This window comes from Nelumbo nucifera, chromosome 4, assembly GCF_055504915.1.
Source record: "Nelumbo nucifera cultivar China Antique chromosome 4, China Antique-T2T, whole genome shotgun sequence".
In the NCBI taxonomy this organism is placed as follows: Eukaryota; Viridiplantae; Streptophyta; class Magnoliopsida; order Proteales; family Nelumbonaceae; genus Nelumbo; species Nelumbo nucifera.
In genome coordinates this window covers 3,382,992-3,395,731 of record NC_142652.1, presented here as the reverse complement: position 1 = coordinate 3,395,731, position 12,740 = coordinate 3,382,992, and the positions used below count along the sequence as shown (strand labels likewise).

Here is a 12,740-nt window from a genome sequence, read left to right as displayed (position 1 = left end):
AGGGTATTGTCATCTGGGCGGATACAGGATTGAAGAGTAGTTATTTCAGCAAATCCAAGGCACCCCGCCCGCCCTCGGCTATCTGTGGAGTGTGCGATCGACTGTGGACAGAATTAAACGATATACTCGCAAATGCAGTAGACCTCACCTAGCTGCTAGCATGCATAGTCTACATACATAAAAGGCCCATCCATCTCAATTTAAATGGGTTACTTCCAGTCAGATCACACGTACTGGGTCTGGACTCATCAATTTAGATGTTGATTGTTTCATATAAATTAATTTGCCTATAGTTATTAATGTGTAAATTAAATAACAAAAGTGAAAATTAAAAAAGGGGAAACTGTTGAAGAATTAAATGAACTAGTCCCTCTCCTTGTGTGCAAACAGGACACATGCATATAACATGGATGATGGGTCCATTTTTAGTTAGTGAAGTTGTGTCCTAGCTAGTTACCCTACAAGTTTTTTATTGCCCTCCAGCGTTTTCTCTGCTTTCTGAAGATTTGAATGAATGCGCAGATCAATAGGCGTACGTCCGATACAATTTTTTTTTCAGCCAAAAAGCTAAATTCCGCACCGCAGCTGGTACAATACAACCACGAAACAACATCCCGCCTTGCGCGACCACTCTCCTTATTATATACCCAGCTGAGATGCCAGTTGGGGTTTGTTGGAATGCTTACATTAACAATTACAATTACAGAGTTAAGGACTTAAGAGGGAGGGAAGAGATATCTACAACTACAATCTTGAGCTTGATATATCCTTCCTTCGGGGTTCGGGGTGACTTTTTCTTTCGTTTTAAACCGGCGGCCTTTTTGATTTCCTTTATTTGTTTATTTCTTCGGCCGGGAGGGGGCGGGCAGCAAACATATCTCCGTCAAACCTCGCTTCTTCCTTCCTCCCATGCCCATGCAGAGACCTCTCCACGACGCTCTGCAGTCTGCACCGCCAATGTCTGTGGCTCTGTGCTCCTTCCTTTTTAATTATTTTTCTCTCTTCGACACTCAACTGAAAAGGAAGAGGGGGACGAGGAAGGATGAATTTTTTTAATTAAACTATCATTTTCATTCATTGCAAAGTTTCCAGTTAAAGCATGATCGACGATAGACGAATTAATAAATGGATAAAGACCCCTCGTTTCTTGAAAAACTACGCATTGCAGAGAGAGAGAGAGAGAGAGAGAGAGAGCAACTAGCAAGCACGTTTGATGGGCTGGAAAGAAGGCAATCAGCTTTTCAGGGAGAAGATGCAGCGCTTCGCCATTAAATATGATTCCTTTGAACACTGTTATACAACAGTCCCTTTCTTGTTTACAATAACAATTTTTTATAAAATTAATTAAAAAGCTCAGTCACGGCACGACTGCTCGAAAACTCAACAGAGAAACAGAGCGAGAGAGTTTTGACAATTCCGAAGCCGTACAGTTTTTCAGGAATGGGTGGGAGAGAGCACATGCCTTACAAAACACGGCCACGTCGGTGTGTTTCGATTCCCCGGTCTGGGCTTTATTTGTTTATAACTACCAAAGGCGGGTATCTGTGTTAGTTGTTTAAAATTTTGAATTGTTGTAGGTCTACAATTGAATTCAAAATTCTGATGGAGTGCAGTCTATTTATCCCTATATATTATTACTATTTCGCTCGCTTCCTCTTTTAAGTTTTAAATTTATTATATGATATCCTACGTATTTTTAGAAGATTCCAATACGACTGAATTCAATTCATTCAAGAGTTGAAGTCTGATTTGTACCCAACAATAGAGTATTAGCACGGTAGGAGGAGTGGAGGACGGAGCAAAGATGCTTTGTAGTTAGTTATAGCCAAGCCATGAATGAAGCCAACCTGTGTTGCGTTGTGCACCGAATTCTAGCTTTGTATATCTGAGAAAAGCAGAAAACAAGCACTCCAAATATATGCGGTATTTGATTGATTCTGATCAAACACAAATAGTTCCTACTTCCTACTGTCTACAAAACGGCAGACTTTGACTTTCTTCCATCTTTATTAATTGATGGGACCTTATGGTCATTACCACGCCTAGCCAGTTACGTTGAAATTTCAAAATTAAAAGAAAATGGGATCCCTACTCTCCCCCAGAGGCCAAAACCAGACAGACACGCACAGAGAGAGAGAGCTCAGACGTGCTGCTGCTCTAACTTCTAAGCGTTTGCTTCGTTTTTCTGCCTTTACATAATCGAGCTTTATTCTGTCTTTCCGGGTTTATATAAGTTGTTCGTCCAGCTTCAGCCCTTTTCAACTTTTAAAAGGACCTTTTGGTGAAATTCTTAAAAGTAAGAGCTTTTACAGTAATTTTGTCCTTGACACCTGGACCTGGTTATATATATGCCTCGTTTTCTTTAACAACAAGTGTATTTTCTTTTACTACAAGTGTATTTTCTTTTGTATATTCCTATTTTCTATTTTATTAATTAAATAAAAAGGAACAAAATAGCAGGCAGTAGGAGTACTATTGAACAGAACACCCTTAGTAATATTAATAATTACTTGTATTAAAATGAACATAGCCGATGACCACTCTCTCTCTCTCTCTCTCTGTGAATACTGAATAGAACTATTTCATCTCTCCTACAGAGTTTCCATACAAACAGAATTAATTGAAAGCTGAGAATTGCACGGTTTTTTCTTCTTCTCGTCTGTTATCTTCATCAGATAAATGAGAGATGAAATAACGATGCCCGATGCATGTTTCGTTCATGGATACCTACTTCTCTGTAGCCCTTGTTCCCGGTTCAAATTATTCGCGACGTGATAATCACCATGGCAACGAGAAATCCCCTTTCCTCGTCTGAAAAATCCTTCCTGAAAGTTCCCATCGATGGGATTGAAGACAAAACACAAGAGAGAAATCGACGCCGGCTATTTTGTTTGCTCGGTACTCCGAAATGACCATGATTCCTTCTCAAACCCTTTTTAATCATCAACACTACGACGGTTATGGTGGTGGGGGTGGTTGCAGAGAAAATTGTTATACGGGGAGTTGCGTTGGTCTTATGAGCCGAATATCAGGGTATGACCCTTGTAACCAAGCGTGCTTAGGATCCGAATCCGATCTGGTGGTCGGTCAAATGGCCGAAGACGACTCCAGAACCAGTAGCCTCAACGAAGCCGGCTCCAGCTCCAAGGATTTCCAACAAGATCAGAGAGACGAAGGTTGGCTTCAGCTGGGAATCGGTGATTACGTGACGGGACGAACCGAGTTTAAGCATAATCAGATGGAACCAACCACTCCAACAGTCAGATTGGTGGAGCTCGATCTATTACCACCCAGCGGCAGCGGCGGCGGCAGTAGTATTAGCAGCAGCACACAACAAGTTAAACCATTATTAAATCCTTTCTTCCATATGAACGAGTTTAGAGGTCATCGTCCAAGCAGTTCTAGTGGTGGTACCAGTATCATCGGTACGCCTTTGTTCTTGCCGCACCCGAGGACCAGTTTGAGTTTTCCTCAACCTGAGGTCCCATGGGGATATAGGCCTAACCGATGGAATCCAACAGCTTCATCCTCTTCTTGTTCTCCGATGCTGTTGCCTGCAACTTATTACGCCCGACAGTTTCAACAACCGGCTTTAGACGTTGCCGGTCCGAGCTCAGATGTTAGAGTCGTCGAGGCTCCTCCGAGAACGCAATCCGGTGTTTGGTTTATTCTCCAAGCATCACAAAATCAGTAAGTACTAAGTAGATGGAAGAATCAGATCATGAAGAAATAATGGAAGAAACCCAAGACCCTATTCTCTCATTCGTTTTTTTATTTAGTGTCGTTTCTAATTAATCTATTGCACCTTGCTACTCAATGCAGAGCAAGAGAACCCTTCTTGCCTCAGATACCCAAGAGCTACCTAAGAATCAAGTAAGTCTGTTACTTTTTCTTTCTTTCTTTTCCCTCCTTATCTGTATGTCTGTGCTTTATGTTAATTTCCTGAAAGGAAAACCGTGGTTATTGGTTAAAACAACTCCTCGTCTAATCAACAGCATTTATCCTTCCCCCCCCCCCCCCCCCCCCCCCCCCCTAAATCTTGTCTTCTACAGAGATGGGAGAATGACAGTTCGGTTGTTGATGAAATATCTGGTTAACAAGCTCAAACTAGAAAACGAATCAGAGGTACTTAAAACCATCTTTGCATCTGTTTTACTTCTAAATGCTTATAGAATTAATGGTTGGTTTGGTACCATGTCGCCATATTTTTTTATTTACTTTTAGCTATTTGCATATTAAAATCACAACTCACGAATGCAAAATTGACAAAACATTAGTTACCCTTACAGGAGAGGAGAGCACAAAAGTAGTGACAAAACAAACCATCACTTCAACTAATAGTTACATGTTCCTTGCATATTGAATTAATCTAACATGGTGGCCGGACATGAAAGAAACTTCAAAACTAAAAGGAGGTTTTCTCCGGTGACAATATTACTGATTATTTGTTCCGAAAACATCAATTTTAGGTGGCATGTAAATTTCTAAGTGAGCTTCAGTCTGTTTTATTCGGCCTTGAAGTAGGTGATGATTGAGTAATGAAGAAAACTGATTTTCCTTCGATATACCGATATTGTTTAGGTATAAGGGGTTCAGTGGGAGAAGTAGTGTGAGCTTTTACTGTTTTCATCAGTCCATTATATACAGGAAAGTAATTTTTTTCTTATTAACTGGAAGAAGAGCGAGGACTAAGGAGGAATTAATACTACAGAATTATTTTTATCAACAATGTTTCGTTGATTAGTAGACAGAATACATCAAAGAACACTTCCACAATATATTTGGAAATTGAATACACAAAGAAAGTAGATAAAGCAAAAAGTAGGGAAAACAAAGAACACAATTAATTAAGCATTGGGTATCTAGCAGTAGAGCTCCTAAGAAATCCAGTTAAATCATGGCACATACGTACATTGGCAGGCCATAGCCATATTTACGGCTAATTAGTAACCCCCAGACCAACACCAACCTCATAAATAGAAGTTTAAAATTCATGAGAATATTAAAAAAAAAAAATCGTTTACCTGTGAATTCTTGGAAATTACAAAACCTGTATTACATGAGAAGCCTCATATCAAGATGGCTGTCGGTTGAAAGATAAGAAGATTTAACTCAACTGTGCTGTGATATATAGGATTGGGGTTTCTTTTACCTAGTGGCAACTTTACAGTTTTAGGGGTATATGGACACTGTGAATCAATTAGTTTGTGTAGTTCATCACAGCCAGGTACGTACTACATGTTCTAGCTCTACACTGCGACCACATTAAGGAGCTTAACTTTTCCTTCTTACTATTTAGTAGAAATTCTACTACATTTCTATGTCCTTAGCTTAGCCTACCCCTCTTCTTTTATTTTCCTACTATTGGTATCATTTCTCTAACAGTCCAGATGGGAAAAGATCAACCTTAGCAAATCCTGTATTATTTGTTGGTTTATGAGTACTCTTCAGCAGTTCACGCTCAGTGGAAACTGCATAAATGCAACATTTAAGTGAAGATTGATGCATGTTCGGATAAGGAAATTAGAAGAGAAGAAAAAAAAAATTGAGAAGAAGTTAAAAGCCGAATCTAAGAATGCATATATGATGTGAAATCTCCATTCATTCAAATGTATCTAGAGTTTTTTTTTTTTTTGATATACAAACGTATTTAGAGTAGAGTATTTAAACAATAGTAATCAAGCAGTAAAACCTAAAACATGTAAACAAGGTTTAGATGATTAGTTACAATCTTGTGTAGAATTTCTTTATTTTTTATTTCTGGCTTCACCAAACCACCCCTTACAAGGAGAAATTTGAATAGAAGGTAGCATCCATCCGTGTACAAGTAGTTACATATTGAAGGGAATTGAAATGAGTTAGAAAGAGTTTGATTGCCCCTTTAGGAATCTTCTTGCTGTTAGGTATTGTTTCCATCACAAACACGTGAGCCAGGACTCACGTTAACTTCCTTTTCCTCAACACAAGGAACTTTCCTTGTGAAACAGATAGATAAACATCTCTCTCTCTCTCTCTCTCTCTCAGAGCTACATATCCAACCCCATAAGTTTGTCAAGAGAGAAGAATCCTATAATAATAATTTCTACGATGGAGTTGTTAAAGAGAATTAAGTTACATTAATATACCTAGGAATAAGCAAGGGAAATTAAAGAATAGAATGAAAATGGGCATATTCAGGAAGCATTCCTCTCACACCTAAATTATTATAAATGTATATTTTATTTACGAGTGATAGGGTTGCAATTTTTCAATAGTTGATGAGAATAAAAGTGGTTTAACTGCAGGTTAGGATGTAATGTTGTGCACATACACTCAACATTCCAGTTTTGTCTTTCTGTTTATTTTATTACATATAATATCATCTTAAAGCATGAATTTGGTACAATTTGTTATTAAGGTCAACTCTTCCTTAAGCAATGAATTTGGTGATCTCTTCTCTCTCCCTCTCCCTCTCCCTCTCCTTCTCTCGACATGAATCATGACTCATGAATGCATGGGGACATGAATTTTGAACATAGTAGGTTGTATATGTTGCCATGTTTGTAGGGCCGCTAAAAAATAAATAAGTTTGTACCTTTCACATCTGGCATGCAACTAAGTGCCCAATCATTAGATTTATAAGTGCATTTCAAACATGACATCCATCCATGAAACCAACCAATTTTAGTCTCCTAATTTGCTTGTCAATCGCCCCCTCTCTCTTTCTATGATCTCTTCTAGTTGTAGTTGGGACAATCTTTGTGGCTAATTTCTGTCATTCTAGTTTTACAGCTTCATGGTTTAGTAAATGAAATTTGATAATTCATAGTAGCTGTCATTAGTCTCCCAAAAAACAATCTTCTATGGATATTAAGAGCACTACATATGAAAATAAATCAATACTAATTAACCCAAAATAAACATAGGGATTAGTGTTCAATACATTAATTTGGTTGTGAATTAGTTTTCCCGACTATGAAATCATTCTTTATTTTTATAATTTATTTATTGGTATTTTATTTTCACATGCATATATATATACATGGAATGCATTGACTTTGGGCTCTAGAAAACACAGACACGCAGTGCCTTTGATTAGGGTGGCCCAGTTGTGAGTTGACAACACATTAACGTTCATATAGAAGAAAGCAAAAGTTTGGTTTTTTTTTTTTTGTTTTGTTTTTACGGAAATGTGATTATCCTACGGACAAGAATGTCACACGTGGAGCTTGTATTCTTGTTAACATACCATCTGCTTGCCTTAATACTTACAGCACCTTCCTTCCGTCACGCTTGCGCCCAATTCAACTTTAGCTACCTTTCGGGACAGCCAACGTTGTCCCTAGCTACTACCAACCCTCCCAAAGACCAAGAAGATATTGTGCTTCTTAAAATACAAGGCCCCATCCAAACCCTAAGTGCTGCACTTTGTTCGAATATTAATTAAAGACGACCATCATCTCATCCCCACCACTCACAACTCAACACCCTCGCCCAAGAATAATTAATTAAAGAGGAAATTAAATATGTACATATATATAAAACAAGTGAAAATTTTACGTTGGAAGAAAGCAATGCATGAATGAAGGATACAACACATCAGAATCATTCCAAGTTGGTAAGGAAGATGACTGGAGATGGAGGAGATATATGGTGTTTGTTCTTTAGTGACCAATAAAGCAAAGTTGTTTTCCCAAGCTTCTATCTTTCTTCTGGGGGGTGTTTTTATAGTTGAAAATATAAGAAAAGACAGGTTGATTCAAGCAGGATTATTGACCTCCTTTCTATCTTCGTTAACAAATTAGAAAAAAAAAAAAAAAGAATACACCAGACGCGTCTCTCTCTCTCTGAGAGAGCAACGTGAAGGAGACGTGCATGAGAGAGGTGTATGAAATGAAAACACATCACAACAAGATAAACCGTGCCGATTCCCCGCCGTGCTTTTTGGATCCGTCATTTATTTATTTTTATTTTAATTTTAGAATCGTTAGATTAAGCACAATAAAAAAGAAGAAAAGAAGGTATGGCATTATTATTATTATATAATATTAAAAAAGAAAAGTGTAGGGGAGGGGGGCGTTGTTCATAAATCATAATTCTGGCTTACGAGCAAAGTCTGGGTGGGTCCTATAATGATTACACCCGGGCAGTTTGAGATCGTGGAACGGGCAGGCCTCGAATGGTCGGTTTCCATCCATCGCTGACCGCCTGACCAAAAGATTACGACTGGGGAAAGAATCTCCTTGGATTGGATTGGATTGGATTGGAGTAAACACAGATATAAAAAGTTGGAGAGAGAGAGATGAGTCCCCATTTGTCCATTTCCATTTTGATAACGGGGTAAAGCACACGCCACGTACCAAACTGGACTACGTAAGATTGTCACAACCCATGACCTCATTAATATTTTTAGGTTAAGGCGAAATTTGTGTTTAATTATTTCGACGACCCTGACACTCCACGCTGCTGACTTTATTCCTACACCTCCATCTTCTCCGTGATGTATGTCTTCTGTATCTAAAGCTCTCAAATCGTTGTTTGATCACTTAGGCTTTCACTACCGTCCGATTTATTTATGATGAAAATGGCTATTAATTAAATTTCCCTTTCTTTCTTGATACATCATAATTGTATGTTGCTTTAAGTTAATTCTTTATGTGGCCTTATTTATTTATTTATTTGATAATTCTGAAATATGAACTGAAGCAGGTAGAGATAACATGTAGAGGGCAACAGCTTCTACCTTCCTTGACATTGCAACATGTACGAGATAACATATGGAGTTCCAGGGATGCCTTCACTTTGCTTTCAGATTCCTCAACTACAGATCATGTCATGATCCTACACTACGGTAGGACTAGCAGTGCTTAAATTCCTATATTTTATTTCTTTTTTATCCCAACTGCTCCCCAACACATGTTGTATTAAAAAAAAATATTGTAGAGCCCTCTTCTTCTCTATTTATTTTCTTCCTTTTTTTCTTTCTTTTTTTTGGTGTTTTCGTTTGTATTTTCTTATTTTTTTTTTTCATTGGCTTCTCTAATTTATTGAGGAGGAATTTGCTTGGAAATACACCAAGATTATATATCAGGGAGCCTCTTAGCTAGACGTAAATTAATTTATAAGACAAAACCACCTCAAAATGTATTTCCAAGTCATCACGGCTTGATATTTCGTTTATTTTTTTATCTACTAATTCCAATTTCGGTTACTGTGCTCATACTACGTATTCTGTTCTCTCTTTTTCAGTGTTATTTATCGTGAAAACAGGATCTGCTATTAAATAGAAATATGCCAAAAAATAAGGAAGGAAACACGATGATCTGTATAAAGAAATTGATGAAATGAAAATATATCATGTAAAAGTAGTGTTCTGAGTTCTCAGCGATAACTCGTATCAATAGAGTTAGAATCCACAATTTTTGCCTTTGCTATTTCATAATTTTCTGTGTTGTATTTAAAAGGACTTTTGCTTTCATTAATTACTTTAAAGGCTCGATTTGGGTCAGTTTATACATGCCGTAGATTGCAGGTTTAGAGGATGATCAATGGACATTTTCATCCACAGTAACGGGCACACTTGTGGATTGGGATTTGGATTTGGATTTGGATTTTGGACCAGGTAATTTTTTTATATTATATGCGATATGATTCATGGCAGAATATAGATAATAACCATATGGGATCCTAGTGCCTTTTAACTGTAGACTAGATTGTCTCAATGAGTTAAAATGATGAAATGCTTGCAGTTGTGCTCATCAGGTATCAATATATACCACCAAATTAAATAGAAAATCAGTGCTATTTGACCTAAATGGCAATTTGACCAGGGACAAGGCGGGAGTATGTATGTATGTATGACAGGGTGGGGCAAGGCAAAGTTGAGGATCCCCATTTCCTGCGGAGACGGGGATGGGGTTAAGATTTTTAGCCCCACCGGGGTTCTGGGCAGAGTCGAGGTGACAAATTTTAATTTGGGTCGGGTACGGGACAGGAAAAATCCGGCCCTACCCCACCCCATTGCCATTCGTAATTTGCAAGTAGGAATGAATGATCAAGGTAGAGTAGGTGAAATTCAGAAATCGCATTTCCTTGCAGGAAAAAGGATGGGGTTGGGATTTGTAGCCCCAGTGAAATTCGAGACAAGAATGAGATGGGGTATTTAAGTTCGGGGTCAGGGATGGATCATGCAAAACCCAATCCCACCCTGCTTCGTTTCCTGATGACCTACACTTAACTGCTCATCTGAAGATCAATCCCCATTTCTTTATACTTTTCATGGGAATCACAGAAATCCTAAAGCAATTCTAAGCAAATTGTTCTCTTGTTTGCATTACAAATGCACCCTTTATGCAACATTGTATCACTCAGGTGGCTCCTACACACTATCATTCATGGTGTGCAGTACTGTAGAATGGTGGCCTAACATTGATTATTACAATAATTTTATTTTTAGTATTAATTGAAAGCATTTCGAATTTTTACCACATCATCCTACTTTGACAATCTTCAGATGCTCATTGGAAAAATTAGCCCAATGAATTAAATCAAGAAAAGGGTTATGAAAAATAAGCAACTAACAATTAGCAACAAGCTCTTTTTTCGGAATTAATATCTATGGAATTCTCAAGTCTGAACCCGTTTTCACCCTTAGGCCCCGTTCATTTTTCGGTAAGTTACTTATCTGGGAAACATTTACCCGGGTAAGTGCATTTATCCATGTTCTTTTATTTCTCATGTAAATAAGGCAATGACCATTTTAGCCATAAAAAAACCATTGGGCATTTTTGTCCCATTCAAGTGTTGAAAACTTTCCCCCTAGGTGGGAAAGTTATTTACCCACCTAGAAGATGGGTATCACTTACCCGGGTAAGTAATACCAAGAAAATAAACTTTTCCTGATCCCTACATATCTGAAAAAAGAACATGGGATTCTTGGTCATAGAAACCAAAATCCCATTGACCAACTTTCCCCCCTCTCAGAATCCGAAAAAAGAACACCCCCCTTAAGTTTAACTGCCTATTTTATAATAATCTTAATTAAAAACCAAGCATGGGATAATTAGTTGGGTCTGGATGTAGTAGGCGCGTTAGGAAAGAACATTAAGTAAGCATTATTTATGTAAAAAAATAAAAAAATAAAAAAATAAAAAAACCTATTTCAGTTAATGCGCCTTTCTCTCAGCAAGGTTGGAGATGGAGAGAAATATGCATTAACTGGGATAGGTTTTCTTTTTTATTTTATTTTTATACAAATAATAAAATAATAGATAAACACCTAACGGAACAAAAACGTTTGGACGTAAGGCACCTAATAGCTGGAACATGTGTCACACAACTATTAGGTGCTTACTTAATGTGCTTTCCTAACGTGCCTACTACATCTGGACCCTAATTAGTTGTGTCCTGGACCTCCTGGTTTCTCAAGGACAGTTTCTCCTATTCAATTCAAGAGTATTCTAATTTTATCATTCCAACTAAATAGAATCCCATCTTATTTATCTTATTAGTATAACAAATAAAAGTTGAATATTGTTTTTCATAACTAATTTTATGAAATAGAACCCCAAACCTCATCTTTAAAAAATTAAAAAAAAAAAAAACTGATTATTAAAACAAAACCATGTAAGACTTGCTTGTGCAGTGTATTTATTGTTTTTCAAAGTGAAATCAGCTGTGAAACAAATTTTGTCTAGTGGTTTTAAGAACCCTCCATTTTATAGTCATCTTGAAGAACAGTTACCTTCCCATCAAGATGGCTTTGAATGATCAATGAATGGAGCTAGCCGTTACTAAACAGTCCTTTGCAAGGCCATTAAAACAAAAAGAAACGTTCTGAGCGTTTCTTTCTTTCTTTAATTCTAACAGTATATGGGCGCAGGAATGTTACTAATTAAGTCGTAAAAAATATCGTGCATTATTTAAATGGAGAATTGATAATGCCTATGCAACTACAAGCATGAGTGGTTGAAAGATGCCAGAATACTTGAGAGAGAGAGAGCTAACAATTTAACAAAGGTGGGAAGGTATTCATGGAAATGATTGGCACGTGTGAGTTGGATCTGAAATCATGTAATTAAATGGCCTGTGGTTGTTTTGTTAGGACTTAGGAAGAGATCATAGATAGGAGGACTTAGGAAGAGATCATAAAGTGGAGCCAAGTCAAAAACACAGAGCTAGCTCGAATTTCAATTTGACTTAATTATACTCGAGAGTTTTTCGAACTCGATCAGCTCGATTCGAGCCTATTATACCTCAATTAGTACGAAGCTGCATTTGACATTTCTGTTAAAATGCGCTTATGAACACCAAATTTTTAAAGAAATTAGTGTTAGACACAGGCGGCGACAAGGTGGAAATGGTAACAAGGGTCCAAAGTGAAAGAACATTTCTGGGAAAACCACGCGCGCGGAGTGCTGGAGCGCTCATAATCCTAATCATAAATTCTATCCATGTTTCAGACATATTGGGTAAATTGAATTTTAACAGATCGAGTGCTCTTTGTAGTTGCTGTACAAACAACTTTAACTTTGTATTTTTAAATTTTAATACTGGAAAGGGGTAGTCTGCAAATCTGCAATCTAAATCTAATGCAGTAGCTGGTCAAGATTTCCAAATGCCTGGGCCTGCCTGCCTGCAAATCTGTTGGACGGGTCACAGGTGTCACTTGTCAGCGAAAAATGATTATATGCTTACTTGGGGTTTGGATCCTCTCTTGTGCCAATTACCAAACATCAGCACATGCTGCCAATGTGTTCGAG

General features: G+C 37.7%; 1 protein-coding gene across 4 annotated transcripts; it reads left to right on the top strand.

Annotated features, from left to right (window-relative positions):
* The first annotated feature begins 2,484 nt into the window (after window positions 1–2,484).
* On the top strand, window positions 2,485–9,694 carry LOC104591821 (uncharacterized). 4 transcript variants are annotated; one of them, XM_088902872.1, is made up of 5 exons: window positions 2,485–3,690; window positions 3,823–3,873; window positions 4,053–4,125; window positions 8,686–8,830; window positions 9,512–9,694. In XM_088902872.1, the coding sequence occupies exons 1-5, from the start codon at window positions 2,909–2,911 to the stop codon at window positions 9,628–9,630; spliced, it is 1,170 nt and encodes a 389-aa protein (XP_088758998.1). In that variant the 5' UTR covers window positions 2,485–2,908; the 3' UTR covers window positions 9,631–9,694. The 4 variants fall into 4 exon arrangements, with proteins under 4 accessions (XP_088758998.1, XP_010249167.1, XP_088758999.1 ...); XM_010250865.3 differs by lacking the exon at window positions 9,512–9,694 and adding an exon at window positions 9,229–9,486 and having other exon boundaries at window positions 2,488–3,690; XM_088902873.1 differs by having other exon boundaries at window positions 2,490–3,690; window positions 8,689–8,830; window positions 9,512–9,687.
* The last annotated feature ends 3,046 nt before the right edge of the window (window positions 9,695–12,740 follow it).